This window comes from Delphinapterus leucas, chromosome 12, assembly GCF_059928025.1.
Source record: "Delphinapterus leucas isolate spDelLeu-1000000601 "Yukka" chromosome 12, BTC_Dleu_Yukka2, whole genome shotgun sequence".
Lineage (NCBI taxonomy): Eukaryota > Metazoa > Chordata > Mammalia > Artiodactyla > Monodontidae > Delphinapterus > Delphinapterus leucas.
Genome location: NC_143140.1, coordinates 54,995,630 through 55,017,426, shown reverse-complemented (window position 1 = coordinate 55,017,426; position 21,797 = coordinate 54,995,630). Strand labels below are relative to the sequence as shown.

General features: G+C 39.1%; 2 protein-coding genes across 3 annotated transcripts in view; one reads left to right on the top strand and one right to left on the bottom strand.

Annotated features, from left to right (window-relative positions):
* Nucleotides 1-21,797, top strand: part of MCM9 (minichromosome maintenance 9 homologous recombination repair factor) — a 79,279-nt gene that overhangs the window by 17,104 nt on the left and 40,378 nt on the right. For both annotated transcript variants that reach the window (XM_022555254.3, XM_022555249.3), the window contains exons 6-7: nucleotides 3,757-3,882; nucleotides 5,328-5,447. In XM_022555254.3, the coding sequence (XP_022410962.2) occupies nucleotides 3,757-3,882; nucleotides 5,328-5,447 (246 nt within the window). The remainder of the gene's footprint in view (nucleotides 1-3,756; nucleotides 3,883-5,327; nucleotides 5,448-21,797) is intronic.
* Nucleotides 172-21,481, bottom strand: ASF1A (anti-silencing function 1A histone chaperone). Its single transcript, XM_022555267.3, has 4 exons — nucleotides 21,088-21,481; nucleotides 15,170-15,285; nucleotides 10,676-10,852; nucleotides 172-9,383 (listed from the first exon to the last, which is right to left on the bottom strand). Exons 1-4 carry the CDS (start codon nucleotides 21,194-21,196, stop codon nucleotides 9,171-9,173), a joined length of 615 nt encoding a protein of 204 aa, XP_022410975.1. The 5' UTR covers nucleotides 21,197-21,481; the 3' UTR covers nucleotides 172-9,170.

Sequence of the window (21,797 nt, the reverse complement as noted above, 5' to 3'; positions counted from 1 at the left end):
TTTACATGCTATGTATCAGTGACTGTGTTCAAAGGGAGTAGCATTAGTCAGTACCTCTAGCTGTAGTCTCCCTTTGCAGCCCTTTTCTGGTATAATCTTTTCTATTTAGAGATCTTACTGGAAATTCCAAGAGATTTTCCGTTTCAACTATTATTTTAACATCTCTTATATTGCCAAAATAGTTTCAGAGCTTTCTACCTTCTTTACCAATTAAATACATAGTTCTGCCTTAAATAGGCAAAACTCATCCTATTATGAAACTTCATCCTATTAAAACCATTTCTTTTCTGATGTATCTGATACAGTTAAGACAGCTTCACACGGTTTTAGCTGAAGATTTAAAAATATGAAGTAGGAAAGATGCAAAAAATAAGCTTTGTCATCACAGCAAAAAATTTTGACTGACACTAAGATGTCATTACACAGATTAAAACATAGCCATTGGGTTTGTAGAGTATTTTTTATTTAAAAATCCCAAATGTATAAAACACCAATTAAATCTTCAAATGTCTATTTTCATTCTTCCTTGGAGGCATCTTCTGAGAAAAATAAACGGAAGCCAGTAAAAGACTATTTCTGATAAACCTCACCTCAAATCTAATACACAGTGATTACTTTATTCTTAAATCACATGCTGAACTGGACAGATATTATTTCACAAAAAAAGACTTTCAGGGACTTTCCTGGTGGTCCAGCGGTTAAGACTCCATGCTTCCAATGCAGGGGACGTGGGTTCGACCCCTGGTCGGGGAACTAAGATCCCACATGCTGCGTGGCTCAATGAAATAAAAATTAATTAATTAATTAATTAATTAATTAATTTAAGAAAAGGCTTTCACTTGCCTAAGTATAGGCAGTTTGCTTTTATTTTGTGGGATGATTTTTTTTTTTTTGCTTATGTGTGTAACACGAGTATGGTAGTTACGGATCATTCTTTTATTTGATCCACACAAAAAGAAGCAAAGGTCTCTATGTTGTGGTTTTATTAAGCAAACCTTTTAAGAATCATATGTATTTTTAAATAAGTTTTTTTACTTAAAATTGTTTCTTAGGCTCAAATCCTCACAAAAAATCTGTAACTCTTCCTTGGATCATAATCATTCCTTATTAATTACAGTGCCACAGCTACACTCCACCTAGTAACAGTGAAGGAAGGGCATCATACAGTGTTCCAGCTAGGCCGTCAGAAGTTCTCTGTGCTGGTGATTAGTCTGTTTTGTTTTAATTAGAAGGCTATAGCTATACATCTCATTTACTGGATGAAAAGAAGAAATATTCTGTGAGAAGACAGGGAGAAAACGAGGCAACTATTTTCTTTTTAGTATGAACAGATTCTGCTTTCTTCATTTCCTAAGTACCAATTATCAGCCCACTATATTTTACCATTTCAAAGTGTATGTGTGTGTGTTGGGGGGTGTGGGGAGGAGGGTGGAGGTGGGGAGCTGCATCCAAAAGCGTGTCTTCATTTTGCTGGTCTAAAGCCAGAGATGACTTCACTGCTCAGCTCTGGGAGGTTGGCCTGCTTCATTAAGCTCTGGTGCTGTGAGTATTGACGAGGAGCTAAAGATTTTCTTCTGATCTACACTGATCTCAGGGATCCCATGGCCCTGATGCATAGAGGCTGGATAGAAACCCAAATATAGGGGTTGGGGTCTTCTGGGCCATCTCAACCCACTCCAGGGTGACTCATTTATCTTAAATCCTAGAAGTTCTCTTCCTTGGGGTAACTGAAGGCCATGCCACAAGAGTGGATTACATGGGCACACTATTAACATGGTCTAGAACCAGAAATTTGAGAGGGAGGGAGGGAAGGAATGGGGTAGTATTCACCCTAATGCATTCTCTTCCATGATATAGTCATGGGAGCTTCTATTGCCATGACCCAAGGAATCAAGTTTTTCAACTTTAGATAACAAATTTAGGGAATGGACCTTCCCCTTTGCTCTTCTCTGGTACCTCAGACCTGACTTCAGAGTGTATCTTTTGTGTTGACCACAGTGTGAGGAAACCTTGAGATGAGAAATAAGCACAAGTAGTACAGGTAATATAATAGTTAACAAGTAAGTAGCTCCTACTATGTGCCAGATACTATTCTGTGTGCTGTGCACCTATTAGCTCCTTAACAACCCTACGAGATACCATCATTATCTCCATTTCACAGATAAGGAAATGGAGGTGGAGAGAGTAAGAAACCTGCCCAAGGTCAGACAGCTAGTGAACAGTAGCACTGGGCTCTGCCACCAGAGCCTGTGGGATGTGCTTCCTGTCAGCACATTAGTCACTGAATCCACCTTTACTGAAAAAGCTGGCTCTAACAGCTCCGGCTTGAGTGTCTTCCAGGCCAGTTTGCCTACTTGTTCCCTGCTTGTTGAGGCTATTCTTTCTTTCTTTGTATGTGTAATCTCCAGATTCTGGTCAGAATTTACATACCTGCTGTCGGGTCTTAACTCTGTAGATCTCAGACCTTTCATCTTTTTTCTCTAGAGTTTCTACCTCCGGAAAGGAGGGATTCCCTCCAGCAGTTAATGAACTTCCTTCCAGGATTTACTAATTCTTCTTTTTGGTTCCCTTTTTACTAAAATGTTTTCTTTCTTAACCATTTCTGCCATCCCAGGTCACATCACCATAGCTTAATTGCTACTGAGTCAATTTTGATTGTTAGGAAAAGTAGCCTTTGTGCATAGGGACACGAATTATGGAGGAAGGCCCTTTCCTTTATCTTGACAGAAAAGCTTCTGGAACTGGAATCATCAGCTAAAGTAGTACTTCTATGATTATTTTCCTCCTCAAAAGGCTATCATTGAAACATGAGTACAAGCTCAGAGTTAAATATGAAAGCCCTCAAATGTGCAGATTACTTACCAGCATGTGGACATTAATTTCTGGTAACTTGAATGCAGACATACAGAGTACCATCACAGTAGTGAATTCTGTATAAGACAGACTCCGTAGGGGCTTGTTAGAGTCTCGTAAATTCTATGGGCCTCATTGGTTGATTGGCCAATGACAGAATGAAATATCTACTTTATTCATTGATGGCATAGGCAGATCTCAGATTTGGTATTTGATATTTCTGAAAACAGAACCTAAAACCGTGGTAGTCGCTTATTTTAAAGCATGTTATCAGAAGAATCCTGAGACCTCCAGCTTGGATTGCTAGAGTTGTTGTTTATAATGATCTTCTAAATATCCTGATACATTGATGCTTAGTCTAGATAAGACAATTTACCAAACTGCTCAGAGCAAATGCTGAATTGACTTGCAGGATGGGTTGATTTTACCTCTCTTATACCTCTGGAGAAGCTCCATGAGCTCCAGGTACCTTTTGTATTTAAAGATTACAGGCTTCTACAATCTGTCTCATTGTTTCTGAGATGGAACACCTTCCTTTTATTTAGGCAGTGGAGTAATTTTACTGAAATTATTGCACAAGAAGTGCAGCTGGTATTATTTTTAAGGGATAATGTTGGTCCAATGAGGGAGAAAAGAGATTTCTTTCTGTCCCTTGTAAAGTACGCTAAATTTATAGAAACAAACAGGTAGCACCCAGGAATAAAAAGAATTTTCATCTCATGGCATTATAAGAAGAGGACTTTTAGGACCAAAACAAAGTTATTCACTCCTTTTAGTCATTTGGAAATGGTACCCTTGATCATTTTAGAGCACAGAGTGTTTCTAAGAAGATAGGATAGAAAGGGAAATTTCAGCTAGGATTTCTTGAAAATTATTGGTAACTCATCTTTCTGCCTTTCCCAGGAAGGAATGAAATATTGGCTAGCTTGTGCCCTCAAGTTTTTGGAATGTACCTAGTAAAGCTTGCTGTGGCCCTGGTGCTGGCTGGTGGGATTCAAAGGACCGATGCTACAGGAACACGGGTCAGAGGTTAGTACCCATTTAAAATTTTTGAGAAATATTAACACACAGCGTAAGAAGAGAAGCTAGAATTTTTCTTTCCTGAATAAAAATTGCTTGTTGAGCTTTATTTTCCAAATGTAATCTTTTAAAACTGACAGTTGTTCACTATGTAATACTCAGTCCAGCATCAGGAACTACTGTGTAGAATACCAGTCTTTCCAAAGACTTTCAATGAGTATATATTTTTGTTCCAGCCTATCAGGGTGCCACAAAATAAAATCTTTACATTTCTTTTACTGTCTGTGTTTTTCATTGGATCCCCAGTCTCTCTCCAAGAGGAAAAGATAAGAAATAGTGCTTTTTAATGTCTCCAAGTCAGTGTCTCTCCATCTGTGACTGTCAGTGTGTTTGTCTCAGACTGCTGCTCTCAGTCATCTGCCTGCTGGTTCCCCTTCTGCTGGTGGGTAGCAAACGTGCCATCTGCCAAGAGGTGCTGCCATAGGTCATGCATTCCAGCAAAAATTACTCTAAGTGTGTAATTACATCCAAATGGCAGAAAGCTCTTTTGTGGTTAACACACTTAACTGACCTGAATCTGGCATAAACTAGGTTTATTATGGCCCTCATATAGGCAATATGAGGGTCATAACCAAAGGCTTAACCGAAAGACTAAAAGGACATTATTGTAAATCAGACTGTTAGTAGGGACTCAAAAACCATACTGTACAGTATAGAATAGTAAGTATAATAAGGTTTATGTGTATTGTATGTTTTGATTACCTACTGTTTGCAAGGCCTTCTGCTAAATGTTGAGCTTATATAGTATTTCCCTATTAATGTATTCAGAAAATACTTGAATATTACTGAATAAATTTGCTTGATCAGTGAGATAACATGCTGCAGGATGCTCATATGTTCATCTACGTTATGTTTGAAAAATAAGAGTACTTTAAGATAGATATTTCATTAAACTACTAAAATTTTCATAGAATGAAAAGGTTTTCGCTTAACTGTTAGAATCATAAGTGACTTGGTATTTATAAAGCACTTATGAAGTCCCAGACACTTAAAAATACTTAAATAAAAATAGAATAAAATACTTATATGGTGGGATGGAAAGATTTAATCACAGTATTTTGATACTTAAAATAGATTAAATAAAATCAGAAACTTTATAAGCCAAAAATTTTTTAAATGTTAAAGTCTTAAACATCTGGAAATAGCACAAAAATCTGTTAAAAAATTTAGATTTTAAATGGTATTCAGAAATCAATTAAAAGATTGTTATTTACCTTGAAAGTCAACTTTTCTAAGATATTCTGGTTAAATCCCTCCTTGAATGACCTTAAGCAAAAGCACCATATAAAATATAAATTGTGTGGGCATCCCAAGTGGACCATTTTCTTTTTGATTAATTACACTTACAAGTCTTTTCATAGAAATTTAAAACTACATTATTTACGTTTTTCTAGGTGAATCTCATCTTTTATTGGTTGGGGATCCTGGCACAGGGAAATCTCAATTCCTCAAATATGCAGCAAAAATTACACCAAGGTCTGTGCTCACCACAGGAATTGGATCTACTAGTGCAGGTATTTTATGTGACAATTTCAATTAATTTAATGTTACTGCAGAAGCTAACACAATGGTTGCTTTCTTGTGAAAAAGTACCTATAACAGGATACATTTCAAGATTTTTGAGTTACTGCCAAAAACCAAAGTAAATATGTAGCATTACTTTTGTAGCTCCAAGAAAATATTCTAAAACCTCCACCTTCACTTAAAGTTATTTTCCAAAAGCTTATTCCATATATCTTTTTGTATCTTAGTTTTGAATGATCCTATTCAATTTTCTCATTCTCTGATTACTTTCAAACATGTTTATGCAGCATCTGTTATTCTGTGAAGACCCAGCGAACAGTGCTGAAATTAATAGGGGGAAAAATCTCACTTCATAAAAGTACATAGCTGGCGTAAAGCTTAAGACATTTTCATGCTCATGGATCTCACGGGCAACAGTAATTCCTACTGAAAATTCTTAGGTAGAAAATTTGTCTTAGTATGTGGAAAGCGTACTTTCATCATTGCAACGTGTAGCTTCATTCATACATTGTAATGATTCTTCAACAAGTATATTTAAAGCCTTTGCTGATATGTCAAGATTTGATTATAAAGTGACTTCAGGAAAAAATTATTTTAAAAAACATGTTTTGACGCCATTTTGAATTTTTACACTGTTTTGATTGGGGAAATATTTCTCCTATTCCCCTATAATAGGCCTTTGGTTTCACACATTTTAAAAATGTTATTTGTTACTTGTTAGGGATGCCTACTGTCCGTGGCTTGTGCTCAGATTTCCTATGAGCTTATAGTTGAAAACTTATCATAAAACAGCAAATGCTCCATTAATGGTCCTATGTAACAAGAGCCCCATTTTAAGGGACTCTTAGGTTTTGAAATATAACTAAACAGTACATTAAGCACTGATAAGAAGGGATTTATGGATTCAGAGGCGTAGACAAGCTTTAGGATACTAGAGGCAAGCATATATGAAGAACACTTCATGTGCATTTTAAAATTGTTATGACCCAGTGTTCTAGAGTTCTGTATTAAATGATATTAACAACAAACAAATAAAGGTGTTTCCCGAGTAACAATGTGGAATGTTTCCTAAGTTAATTATATGGAGTGTCAAGAAATGAGTCCAATTTGTGGACTATTAGTAACTTCAGAGTATTTGGACAGTTTTAAAGTGAATGGCTGATGAATTCATTGTATTAGCCCTTTTCCTTCTTTTTCTTATTGCCGAATTCATAATCCGAATATGAAAGAAATGACAGGTAGAGGGAATATAAATTTTAGAACTGTAGAAAAGTTATTGCTACTTCTCGTCTACCCAAAGGGCCAGACTAGCCTTTCTTTAAACTGTATCACAACCCATTAGAGGGTCATAAAGTTATTTCAGTGGGTCAAAACCAGCACTTTCAAAATAAAAGATACTAGAATATACTAGTGCACACAGTAAAGGTGCACTATTAAGGGCACATTTTCATGAAAATTGTTAATATAAATACATATTTGTGTTATCAGGTCATACTTAAATTTTTTTTTTACCATGGATTACATAAAAAGTTTTGAAAACTGCTGCCACAGGCTTTCTTGGTAAAACTAGAAACCCCAAACCTGAGGGTAAGACCACATGGAAGCCTACGGTTGTATAAGGTTATAAATGAACGAATGCATGCACGTTTCTCAGACTTCTGCTTGTTTTCTCAGCTCAAATGATATCCTCATTCCCTCCAGCCTACGCGCCTATCTCTTTTGTGGCAATAACTAATTTGTTCATGTTTATCTTCTCAGGACACAGCTATTTACTGTGATCAGAAAGGGAAAAAACAGTTCTAAACTTTCTAGCTATAATTCAGGCAGCATCTAGCTAAACAGGAAAAATAAAAAACAACCTGTGCATTACAGTTTCTTAGTTCCTAATGTCTGAATACTAAATATTTTAATTTTTAAAATTCTTATAGCACCATAAAAATTTTAAATAAGAGATAATAGTTTTTAAGTCTCAAACTTTTGTGAAAATTGGCTGTTGGTTTACAAATTGATATAAAAACCTAACCCTTTGATGTCAGTACAAACCAATCATAATTAATCAGAATAAAAACTCAGCAGTGAATTGATTTGGAAATTTGGCTTATATATGCTTTATTCCTAACAAGCACATATTGTGTTCTTGTTATATTAATCACTGAGCTCTTGGTTGGAAAGTATTACTTTTATTTTCATTTTAATATTTTAACATTTTCTTTTAATTGCAATTAGACAAAAATGAAATTTTCTTCATATTGTTTTAACAGCCGGATGTATTTTACTTTTAAAGTCTATGACCTAGTTAGTGGACAGTATTTTAATTATCTGGTATATTAAATTTCAAAGTTTAACATTTAGCAAAATTTTGCTTCACAAAGTCACTTTTTAGAATGACAGGAAATATATACAACTGAGAATCCATATGCAGACAAATGCCCCTTTCCCTTCCTCAAAATAAGCTTTAAAAAGTGCAGTATAAAAGTTTGAGATATGAAGGCACTGCATAACTCTGCATTATATGGCTAATGCCTTGCTTAGCAGCAAGAGTAATGAGAATATTCTACATTTAATTTACTGGAGCATAAGAAACTTTTTGAGGAAGGACCTAGCTCTCATCAATGAAAAAGAACCTTTTGGCCCATTTAGTTAATGCATTCCTTTCCAAGACTGCTTTTAAAAAACTTACCTGGAAAAGCTATCTAAAATATGTCCACCACAAATATGCCTAATCTTATTGTGCATGAGTGTCAGGGGATATGGAGAAGAGTACTACATGTGAAAATATATATAGTTCCAAAATAGTAACTTATCTATTATGATAAAGCTAAATATATCTTTCCAAATCCACTGCTTTTATATAAATGCTGCCAACAACAGATGACCTAGCAAAACAGTTTTAAAGAGTTAAGTTCATAGTATTATAAATCTAACGAATGGAACGAAGTCATTATACTCTCCTGCTCTTAAACTTAGGGAGTTTGTATCTGCTCTTGACCTGCTGAATTCACTGGGTAATAATGATGTATGATTCAAGGAGTGTTCTGATGTCCTGAACTGTTATAAAAACAAAAACCATAGCCAGAGGACCTTATAAACAATTAACCACATTTGTTGTCTTAGAAACCAAACTGAATGCTGGCTAACATTATATGAACTGAACAGTAGCCATAAGAGGCTTCAAGGTGGCCTGGAAAATCAGATCCTAGAGTTCTTGGTAGCATACAGTTGACTTCAAATCCCTTCTTTAAGGGCATGCTGTAAAAAGAATGAAAACTTGCCCCTTAAATCAAACCAAATTATGCGTTATCACAGGAAGACACATTTTAGTTGAAGTTAACTTTGTTCTTTCGAAGATTAGTAAAATAGTGGTCCAAAGATTACTGTCCAAGAGGCTAAGACATCTTTACAACCTGGTCTAATGATTCACTTTTCTTTATAAGTGCTTTAATTACATATAGAGGAAAAGAAAATAATATATATGTTTTAATCAGATTAGTTTCAGAACAAATAAAATAACACATTAGAGAAAAAAATTACTTAAAAATAGTTGTATTTATATTCCACAATTTGCTCAAATACTGGTTTTCTTATAAACTTTCTACAGGATGTTTTTTAAACAAATTCTTCACATTGTATCTTGACTATGGACTTACGGAATTTCAGGGAAATAGTTCTGTGTGTTTTTATAGCTTAATTTGTACTATAGGGATGGCAGGTGGTCACATGCAGTCCATGTGGGATTCTAACATGACATTTAGTGAGTTTTCTGATGTGGACCATCCCTTTGATGCTGAAGGTAATGCATCTGTTGAAAGAAGTGATTGTAGATTTGGATTACTGCTCTCTGCATCTTCCAGTTTTTCTGTGTTATCTTCCCAATTAATGTGGAATCTTGTGACTCTGGGATTGGATGCCAAAATGTTCCTTTGAAGCTAGAGGAAGAAGGAAATATATAAATGGTAAACACTAAGAAAGTTAGATTACCATACACAAATAGACCTTAATAGAATGGTTCTTTATATTAGTACTCCTTAAGGGCTAATTCATATACAAAAGTGTAAGTCAAGTAAAGCACATTAAACATAACATAAACAAGAAATAGGGCCGAAGCAAAGAAATTATTTTAGTCTAATGGAAGCAAGATGTGGAGAACCTGAGGGAATTATCCAGCTCTTTTACTATCCAACAAAATATTCTAACTCTGTACTTGTTTCCTAAAGGGGAGAGAATCTCTTGAATGCTTCAGAGGATGCTTTATTTAACAAATTAACATGCTTTCTAGATTAATGTGGTGTTTCTTCACTAATATTTTCAAGGAAAATGAAAAATATTCCCACATATGACCTCTCATTATTAATAGTTTCCTATCTTTTAATTATTATGGCTCATTCTTAGAAACAATATTCTAGTTTCTTCTCTTTTTGCTATACAAGGAACCATACAGGTAACTAATAAATTAGAAATGGAACGTTCCACATCAGAATAATAAACCTTCCAGCCTTATTATCAGAAAGGAGAACATTCCATTTTACTCCCATGTAATTCTTCTTGCATGGTCTGGCAGATAGAGTGTTATGTTCAATCTCACAAAAATCACCAGTTACTAAACTATTACAGCTCCCAATGGAAAATCATAAAGTACTTAGTATTTTTGAGAATACCGAATCACAGATTTTCAGCTTCTCACTCAGAAGCTAAGCTGTTTTCACCACCAGATAATATTTAAGACCTTTAGTTTAACCTCTGAGAACAGCACATAAAGCAAGGCGTACAGGAGTTTTGAGATAACGTTCCTATGAAAAACAAACACAAAACTTCCCCCCACAATTTTGGGAAGAGTTACAGACAAAAATATTATTGAATAATCAGTAAAACAAACATGAATTTGAATGTCTAAAGACTGAAATGGATAGAATCATGACGTATGGGGAATGCCATACAGGGAGCCATTAATAGAGACCTGTTTCTTATAGGAGGCACTTTCAATTTTCTAAATCATCAGAGACTCTCAAGGTGCCGAACCAACAGTAATTACTAATGACTAATCTGGAGGTAGGGTTTGAGGTCATCCATGGTAATGGAACAAAGATTAGTTTGCTCAGTTGGCACAAGGACCTCAAATTTATTTTGTCTCAAAGCCATTTTCATAGTGTACCATGAAATGGCAATTGCTTAAAAAAGTTGTATAGTAAAATTAATGAAAAAGGAATAATCAGAGCATTACCTTAGAAAAGTCTGGTTTTACTGGCGGATTTTCCCTTAATTCTGTCTCAGTATATTCATTATTTACATAATAACCAACTCTAATAAATTCTTGACCTCGATAGGTGCATGTAATTAGCACAACTGTTACACCTACTGCATCTGCATCTGGAATGAGTCCCGGATTAGGTGCATCAGCCTAGAATAATTTAAAAAGAAAAGAAACACACATCACAAAAGGTTGTTAACCATAAGCAAAACTGGAGTTTTGGTTACACTGAGCACCTTTGGTTAAGGGTGCAGCAACCAAAATGTGGAAATCATACTGGGAAGGCAAATGCTCACTTTTTTGAAACTGACTTATAGCTAGAAAATATAATTCATGTGTTTCTCCACAGTGTACCTAAGTACCCTGGGCACCTGAAAGCATCACTACGTCTAGAGAAAAATAATTCTGGCTACAGTGTGTGGTTGTTCATGAGGGATTATGCAATATTCAATAATAGAACCTTTTATAAAATATAGTAAGCAAATCAATAGTCTTATTAATTCCAACCTTTCCCAGTCATAATTTTCAGACCTAAATTAGTAAATATTCAGTTTTCCCAGTCATAATTTTCAGACCTAAATTAGTAAATATTCAGTTATCTCCATATAGCCTTTTGGCAGCAAATGTTTGTTATCCAGTTTCCCAGGACACATATTCTCATATCCACTCATCCACCCTTCACAGATATTCTAATAGTAAATTAATATAAAACTGAAAATGGAATGGAAATAGTTATATAGCAGATTTTCAAAAAATACAAATAGTCCCACATATGGAAATTCAATGAAGGTAAAGATTGTTTGAGGCAGATGTAATCAATGATCTTGTTTTGAATCAAAGTGCTGTAAGCTGAACCTTGAGGAACGCAGAAGGTGGGGCAAGTGAGCTAGAGGTGGCTGAGAACATGAGTGAAGGCTAGAGCCCTGTCCACAGCCGTGTGGAAGACAGTAAGGACACTGGTTGGAAGGAATCACAGACTGGGGACAGGCAGTGATGGTGAGGCACTGAGCATGACCTGAAGCAGCTATTCTGAGTGGTAAGTGCATGAAGTTCCAGCAGATTGGCTTACTCTTGCTACGACACTAAGGACCATCCCTGGGCCTTGGTGAACGCTTCAGCCAATGTCTTAGCTTGGGAACACTTCTGACTAGTGTTCTCAATCAGGCCATTATCATAGAAGACTCATGATTACAGTATACCTACCACACGTAGGTGACACAAAAAGGCATAAAGCACTCACCTAGTTACCCATACTAAAAATCTGTCACCCTCAGCTTCCCTACCTCCTCCATCTAGGCCGTTTCAATGTTTCCCATCTCTGACAGTAGAATTCAAGTCTTTCTCTCTTATCTGTAATATTGGTAAAACTTCCCTACTGGTCTGCCCCAGCAGTAGCCTATTTGCACTGAGGCCAGCATTCGCTATCTAAGCACAGATCCATTCCCATCCCTTTACCAGGTTTTAAAACCTCAGATGATTACCCTCATTTCTGAGATAAAGATCTCAGTTTTTAACTTCATTTATAAGGCCCTTCATAACTGGTCTCCAACCAACATCACAACCCCTTTAACTCCACATCTCTTGGTCTAGAAATGTAGGTTCTTTAAAATGTAATAATAAGCTTTCACGCCTCTGTGCCTTGCATATACTCCTTCCCTAACATTCTGAAAAATTCATCTTTGAAGCTTGCATCAAATGTATCCTTTTTAGTGAAACCCTTTCTAACTCAAAGGTGTAATTAATAGCACTCTTTATGCACTCATATCATTCAACACAAATTCTCTCTCTCTCTTTTTTTTCTTTTGTTTTTTGCGGTACGCGGGCCTCTCACTGTTGGGGCCTCTCCCGTTGCGGAGCACAGGCTCTGGAAGCGCAGGCTCAGCAGCCATGGCTCACAGGCCCAGCCGCTCCGCGGCATGTGGGATCTTCCCGGACCGGGGCACGAACCCGTGTCCCCTGCATCGGCAGGCGGACTCAACCACTGTGCCACCAGGGAAGCCCACAAATTCTCTATTAATGTATGTCCAATGATCTAAATATGTTTCCCCTTCAGTCTTCTCTGCGATTCTAAGCTTTATCTCGGGCAGGCATCCCATCCAGCTCATCTTTGTTATCTCGAGTCCAGCATAGCTCTAGGCACACAGTATATACTTAGTATTTTGAAATTCATTCGTAACTCAGTTCCTGCCCTGATGTGGTTTATGATCTCTCTTGGAGAGATACCAGAATGGGGACAGAGGGCCTGTCCTCAGAATATGCCGTTTGCCTTTGGGTGGAGATGGGAAATAGAGGTAGTTCAGTAATATGGGAACTTTCCCCTCTATTGCTTCCCATCCCCTCAGCAAATTGGTTCTAGGCATGTTTGTGTTTTAAAAGTTGTTTGCTAAAGGATTCAGCTTGAGCAAATTCAAGGAGAGAAGCCTGCAGGCCTCTCAGATCATTTAGGATGGAGAAGTGATCAGCAGAGATCTTTGACTCCAACAGGCAATACTAGGCAGACGTCTGGGCACCTTCCTGCTAGCCTTATTCTGAGGCAAAATCCTGGCAGACCAGGAGAATGCTACGGTAGTTTGTTTAAAACATAAAATAAAAACTGTTTTAGTTCCTTTCTGCTGATAATGGTGAATTCTGAAAAATGCATAGGCTGAACATATGATCTAAATCACACTGTACGTGCTTTGTACTTTTGGCAACATGTGCACAGAATACCAAGGTAAAAATCACTAGAGGGAAATAGTTTTGAGTAATTTTTTTCCTATGATACTTCAAGCCAAAAGCTAAGGAGTATTCTTAACCAACATAAACACATAGAAAAGATTTTTAAAAGTTTGTTTCAAAAACATGGCATTTATTTGCAAGTTCTGTTTTTTTTGTTTTGTTTTAGCAGCATAGAAAGGTATATTACTGCCTCTCAAATCAAGTTTCTTGCATCATAAATTATCATCTGTGAAGTAGAGGTTCTCCAGGCTTGTGGGTCAGAGCAAATACTGCTTCTTTGTGTAACAATTTCAAGAAGCTAAGAGAATAAAAGCTTAGTTCCAATTATAGAAATAGGCACTGTCTGTCAATGATTATACTAAACTGCTTTATTCCTCATTTAATCCTCATAACGTTCTTATGAGGTAGGCTAGTATCCACGTTTTAGGGATGACTGGAGTGACTAGGGGAGGCTGGGAGCCTGTCTGAAGTCACACGTGGCTAATAAGCAGCAGAGTGGGATCTGAACCAGGTCTACAACTGCAGTGCATCCCCACACAGTCACACAACTCAGCTTCACAGCACTTTTAATATATTTGAGCCTTTAGTCAATATATTTAAGCTTTTCTTAACTGTTTATTTAAAATATAGTATTTGTTGCTTTTTATTTAATAAAAAGCACTAGGGCTAGGAGAACAAAATTCTGAATTCTATATTTAGGAGAGGGGAGGGAGCAGTAGCAGCTCTAGAGATACCATATGTTTGAGAGATTCTTAGCTCATATCTGATGGGATTATTTGACCAACAGTATTTATTTAAATTGGTCCCATCTGTGAACTGAGCGAAGTGAGAGGTCAGGGAGAGAAAAGTTAGATTTTCAGTGGGTTCTACTTAACTAATGAGACTCTGTTGGGTAGAAATACTTGTAACAAAATTAATAGTTTTTTAAAAAGCAATGGCTAGTTACTCTTTGGATTATTATAAATATCTCCCTCTAATAAACATGGATAATTGAGAAGTGACTGAATAGTTTTATACAACAATTTGACATGGATTAAAAGCAGTAATATTTTTGAATGCAGAAGACAATGTCTGAAGACTTGGCACAGACCTAAATACTGTCAGTGGTATCTGAGAACATAATTATGTTAGTAGAGTTTCTCCTCACAAATGATAAATAGAGTTGTGGATTTGTAACAGTAATCCTCTATAAGAAGTGTAGAGTAGAAGCTTTAGTAGACCACTGGACTTCATTTAGTTCCAGTGACCCAAGATCTCGTAGATCTCTATCTTCTAACATACCTGATAACCTAGCTGAGTTATTGGTTATGCTGAAATAAAGTTGTTTTGTTATATCATCATCATTCCTAGTGGCTGAAACTATAATCTGAAAATGCATATTACTAACTATCCCCAGTTAGTAGTAAGCATTTTGAATCCCTGTTTGGGGCTGCTGGACAGCCACCCTGAAGGTCTCATACTAAGGGACTATTCACAGGAAGAGCCCAAAATTAACCACCACGTGGCCCTGACAGAGTATAAGGTTTACTGCATGCTGTGCAAACCCTGAAGTATAAACATCACAGTAACATCTCTCAGCACACAAAATCAGGAAGTGGCATTCCTTCATGACACAGAGACTTCTTAAAACATGATAGAAGCAGACAAAAAGTGAATGCAGCAGAACCAGAGTGATTTAACCCAAAAGGAAAGGGTTAAGGACCATTTAGAAATGTATTTGGCATACATATTTACCAAGAATAATCTCACCTGAAATACAAACATATGCCTTCCTGCAGGAACAGGGCCCACTAAAACAGAGTCTAGAACTTGATCGTATTCTTCACTTTCCGCGGAGCCCACATAGATAATTTTCCATTCCAGGTCTAGGGTTAAAAACCAAAACATTATTTCATATTCATTAATTACATTATGAGATGACATCAAAGACCCTTTGAATGTCCACTTACACCATTTATTGGCTGCTAACATTGGCTTTTCATAGCAGAAAACCCAGAAAGGCACTGAAGTGCTCCTTATAACTTTCGGGTGTGAAATTCTTACATTTCATAGCAGAGTTTCTCAAAATGCTGTTTTGTGAAATACTGGTCCCTGGGCAGGGCTCCTCACAAACAAAACAACATGGCCAAAAACTTGGGAAATACTACAACCTTCTCTTGAGGATTCATAAAGCACACTGGCAGAGCAAGGGGTCTGAAAAATCCTTCAGTAAGGAACACCAGTACCATTAATCCAGTGTTTCCCAAATTTATTTGGCTAAGGAATCCCTCCCCCCCTTTTCTGTACGTCATCTTTTAACAACCTGCTAAACACACTTTTGAAGGGCTCCCCCATGCTGTGTTGCACAGATCCAAATCATCGAAGAGCTCCATAGTGGAAAAATCATTACTTGCAAACTGCTCTTGTGGATCAGAAGCCCCTTAGCGCTTCAACTCATCAACTGTTAAGGGTCCACAGCGGGATTTTTCCCTCATGGCACCCCTTCATGGCATATATTCTTTACACTGGGAAGAGGAAAACCAAGGATCCTTATACCACTTGATACATCAGAATATTTACAGTGGGAACAGGCACGAGTAACAAGACAGAATAAAGTGCAACCTAAGACGTTCCGTGTAATTCAGACTTTATTGAGCACCCTTTACAGTGTGCTCTGTGAGAAGAACCCAGAGATGAGTCAAATGATTGTTCTTTGGAAGAGGCCTCCTCTTTAGTAGGGGGAGAAAGACCACTCTACAAATTCTCTGAGACCTCCTGGTCCTCTTAGGGTGTTTGGCACTGTGTGGCCTGCCTCTTGGATTCACTCCACAGAGTCTACACCAGCAATCCCAGAGGGTGTTTCTGGGCCACCTGTGGAGAATCCAGTTAATGCCACCATGTATTGTCATTTTTGTGTAACTTTGTAGATATTTTTGTTCCCTAAATAGATAACAGAAATAGTATAGGTAATACTTATTCATACTGTATTACAAACTGCAAGTTATTGAACTAAAAGATCCCTTAGGTTTATATTTCTCTTATTATGTCATGGTTCTGTCCCAGACCTAGACCACTTTATCTCCAGTTTCTAGCACATTTCCAGGTGCAGGGTCCTACATCTGACATCTCATGAGATCATCTGTTTGTTGATGAAGATTAAGAGAGGGAACAAGCAGTATGAATATCTAGTCAGAAGGAACAGCAAGTACAAAGGCCAGGCAGTAGGCACATGCTTGACATGCTCAAGAAAAAGCAAAGTCGCCAGTGCAGGAGCAGAATGAGCAAAGGGGAAAACAGCCAACCATGAGATTGGGAGCAAAAGGTGTGGCCAGATGATGCAAGATCTTGAAGGCCATCATAAAGATTTTAGGCTTTTACACTGAGTGGCATGGGAAGCCACTGGAGGGTTTTGGGTAGAGGAGTGACATGATCTGACTTTCATTTTAGGAGGATCATTTTGGCTGCTGTGTTCAGTGTAGACTGTAAGAGGGCAAGGGAAAAAACAGGAGAATAGTTCAGTTGAGGCAAGAAATTATGGTGGCTTGGACCACATGTAGCCCTGGGGGCGAGAAGGAGTAATATTCTGGATAAATCCCGAAGATAGAGCCAGCAAGAGCCACTTATTTTTACAGGGGGCAGGGGAGGGAAACAATCAGGAGTTCTAGAGATAATGAATAAGTGGAGATAATGAATAGGTCTGGTAAAAATTTAGTTGAAAATAGGTGGGATCCCTAGGGAGTGAGCCTGGGCACTCTCCAAAGTTAAAGAGGTTGGGGAGATAAGATCAATAAAGTTACAAAACTAGTGGCTAGTGAGGTAGGTAACCCAAGTCAGTTGGAGAAACGGTTTTAAGAAGAAAGGGGTGTGGAAGCTACTAAACTAGCTGAGTAGAGATAAGACTGGGAATTGTCACATAGAAGTTTTCATAATGCTTTGTTCATTTCATGTGTATCTGTACCACTCTGTATCGTGCTCTTAGCTTAATTGGTATAAATTGGCATTTGTGGTCTGGCATAGGAACATGGTTATGACTTAAAAACTTACTTTCATAAAATACCTACTATGTGCTGGGCATTGGCCTTGCCACTTCACACCTGTTGTTTAAAACCTCAACAGCTTTGTATCATATGGATTTAATTATACCTATTATACAAATAGGAAAGTTAAGACTCAGAGAGGCTACGTAACATACCCAAATTCATACAGCTAGTAAATCGAAGAATCAGAATCCAAGCTATGTCTCTGCTTGGACATAAACTCCAAAGCCTGGACCCAACTTGGACCCAACCCCAAAGCCTGGGCTCTTTCCAAAAATCTAAGGAAGATAGATTATTCCTTTTAGCTCTCAAATGAATAGTGAAATAAAGGAACTTAACTGTGGGAGGTGGGAAGGAATGGGTGAGGGCAGAGGCCATGAAGAGATAATCTAGCCTTAAGGAGTATAGGCTGTAACTAAGGGAACACCTGTACCTTAATTTTTATGCTTATGGATGCTTGCTGTAGCTACTGGGTTTAAAATGCTCAGTACTTATTTATAAATCAGCATCAGTTGTTTTGTCCTTTTTTTTTTTTTGGAACCCAGCTTTCATTCCCTTGTCTCCTATATTTGAAACAAGAAGGGATATATATGGTCAGATGCTTTGCACAGATTATCACTTGAAGGAGTTTACTCATTTGTTTAAAAAGTTAACTGTTTCATTTAATCATGGTAATCCCAGCCTGCAAATTATCTCCATTTGTGGTGGGGGGGTGAGGGAAGTCACCAAGGGAATTTCAAACTAATTACACTACTTGGGAAGACCTGTGATCTAGGGGGAAGTATGTAGTCTTTGTGAATTAGTACAAGCCTGAGGTTTTAAAGTAGGAAGCACCATTCAGTTCTGGTACATTATAAGTATTCAACTGACAGTAGCTGTAATTATTGATATTGATCAACTTAAAAAAAAAAAAGGCTCCATTCAGTAAAGAAGCAGAGAGTCAGCAATCCACAAGGCATAACAAAGAGAAATAAAGTCAATCAAAACTTGTACAGGCTTGGTGACCATCAGATCAAACACATCCAAGGTCTCCTATCTCCCAGATTTACAGGAAAGCCTCTGCTTAAATCTGTGGATTGCTGTCCTACCCCTGTATAGGTCTTACAGTAGAAACAAGTATATTATCTTAAGAGTAAGTACTCCTCAAGGCTTTTTCTGAAGCAAAGCTACAGGGCAGCTTTTAAAGGAAAGTGAAAACATTTGGGGGCTATTGACAACTTAAAGTATGGAAAATGGCGGCCAACCTCTGGCTTGGGACTTGAGACAAAATTATAAAGTGAAAATTTCTCTTCAGAATATTCTGTAGTTCAATTTCAAGAACAAATTTTTTTAAAGAACTGCAGTATAAAAGATGGGACCTATAAGAAACCTTTGCTAAGTAAACTCAATTTCCTTAATCCACACAGCCTCTAGGTGGAGTATGTAAGCATGGCACCTTTTTGAAAGATTCCTTTGCAGCTTTGGTATGACTCAGCTTAAACTCTTAAACAATACTAAATAAACGCCCAGTATAGATGCCCTGGGAAGAGCGGTATACAAGCAGAAGTAGGTATATTCCTGACATTAGTAAAAACTTTTATGTGATTCAGCTGGGTTCTGAACAGATCCTAGTTAACAAACAGAACACATCAATGGCAGGTTTCAACCATCCAATGTCAAAGCCCTGTAACAACATCCTGAATCATCTAACTTCCTTGTTAAGAACTGGCTCCTAAAATGGAAGGTATCACTTAGAAATACCCGTAATTTCAAGAAGTTCTAATGCCTAAAACACTGTAGTATAAGTTGGAAAGGACTCAATAGTTTTTCATGCATTTGCCCATTTTTATATGCAATTGGTAATAAAAAGGGAAAATTAGTTTAACGGGCATGAAAATGGGCCTGGTGGCTGAAGTGCTTATGGTAGTACTACGGTAAAGTAACCAAATAGTTTCAAAGTACCGTAATAAGAAAAATCCCCTTTAATGTTATTACCAATGGCCTATTTAGGAATTAGTTTAATAAATGAATCGTCTTTGAAAATGTGCCCTACTTATGTATGTGCATTTGTGCTTTATATATGTAGTAAAACTATATGGAAGAGCACAGACTAAAGTGTTAATTATGGTTACTTAGAGTGAGATGGGGGAAAGGTATTGAGTACAGAGGACTGTTAACTTTATATATGTATGTACAACTTTTAAAAAGTCTATTACAATGAGCATATATTGTTTTCGTAATTTAAAAAGTTAACAAGTTAACACCCTACATAAAATACATTATACAGAGATTAAGAACTAATTTTTAAAGTGAAAGTGCTTTACATGCCTTGATTAGCATATAATTTGAAGTGCATTTTGCTAAACATACTTGTAAGTTGAAAGAAGTATGTCCCCTATTGTTAAATTACCATTGATGAAGTTAAACTTTTTCCCCCTCAAATTTTGAAAATGGAGCACTGGATTGTTTTAATAAAATCGCAAAGACCTTAGCAAATTTTAGCTTTTTAAATTTATTACTGCATATATTAAATATTTATCTTTTTGAAGACCTTAAAACGTACTTAGAAAAAAATAGTAAAAGATTTTGCATTGCCATCAGGACTTTACCTTTTATTTCCTAGCCCACTTTAGTGTTTTATGTTCAGGGTATTTGGATGTAGAGTTACTGTATTTAGATTTCAACACGTTCTTGAAGAAAGTCTTCTTTCAGACTACTTAGAAGCCAGTGATTAAGTCCTGGAAATCATTTAAGTATTACTTATTTCTGTTCTCGGGTTAAATGTAACTTCCTAGCTTAGCAATATTTTTCTTCCTGAGAGGAGAGAAGATTTCGGTCATTAAGCATGAGGAGTCCACGCTGGTCTGGGCGAGCCTGAGCGCCAGCATCCCCAGGCGCCCCGAGCATCCCGGGCGCCGGCCGGGGAGCGCCGGCCCGCGAGCACCGGCGGCCCCCGGGAGCACCGACTCGCGGCGCCGAGGGGCCGAGCCTGCGCCCGCCTCCCCTGCTGGTTGGTCCAGGGAGCCAGAAATCAGCGCAAGGACAGCCTCGCTCTCCTCCCCGAGGCGGCCGGGCATGGCCACCCAGGAGAGTACGGCAACTCCAGCGTAAGCCCTAAAAATGGATCTGCCTCTTGCTCGGGGGCAGGAAGGTGGGCAGGCGGGGCGCCGCGTTCGTCACCCGCGGAGAGGAGGCGTCGTGACGCCGGGGTCGGTGGCCCAGTTCTCTACTCTCGGTAAGATGGCTCCGCTGCGAACTCGCCGGCGCGACCACACATACATGCCTCTCCTTCCCACCTCCTCACTGGGGCCGTGGGGGCCGCGGAGGCCGTTGGCGGCCGGGGGCCAGCCCGGCGCGACCCTCGGCCGGCGCCACGGGCGCGAGTGCGGGTCTCGCGAACCGTCCGCCCGCCAGACAAAGCTGACAACATGGCTACCTCCGCTCGAACAAGTTCCTCGCAAGTTGAGCCGCGGCAGGCGCCCCGGCTGCGGCCGAACACCGCGCGCGCCTCGCCGGCCGTCGTCCATCAACTTCAAGTTTCCCTCCGCAGAGCCGAGCCCGCAGCCCGCCCGGCGCTAAGCACCGGCCGCCCGCGCGAGGCCGGGCCCGGAAAACTTTCAACGTCTGCAGCCCGCAACTGACAGCCCGGCGGCGGGCGGGCGCCCGACTCACCTTCAGACAGGTCCTCGATGCACTCGAAGGTGATCTCGAACTGGAATGGGTTGTAGAAAGGAGAAGGGTTATCCAGCACCACTACATTGTTCACCTGAACCTTTGCCATATTTTGAAAAAAACACAAACAATGGGAACGGGGGCTTGTTGCGGCACAATAAAGTCCAGCGCGTGGCCGCTCGGGAGAGCTTAGACCCCCGCCCCGGCGCCGGCCCGACGTCGTGCAGCGGAGACTTGAGAAACTTTTTTTTCCTCTTTTTATTTACACGGGAACACTCCACAGTGTTTTGCAGCTTTCCTATTTCACTAAACTACAGCCCATTCTGCTCTGATAACTAGCAGCGTTGTCCACGATTGGCTGCACCCGAGCTCTGACCCTCCTCCTCCAGCGAGGGCCTCCGCGGCGAGCAAGATGGGCTCCCGCTCTCGGAATGGACTCGGAAACTTTAACTGCGGCTCCACCTGCTGGTGTGGATTAGGACAAAGGCGGAGAACAAAGTGAGTGGAATACGGGCTGTGAGGCCCGCGCGGAGGCCGCCGGCGGCGTCGGTGGGAGGGGCAGCTCAAGCCCCGCCTCCGGCCCGGCGGCTCCCGCGCCTCACGTCGGGCGTGGCCTCGGTGGGGCGGGGTCGGAGGAGGAGGCGTGGCCACAGCTAGGCGGAGGGGGCGTGGCCACGGCGGGGAGGGTTGCTCGTCGTCCGCACGGCGGC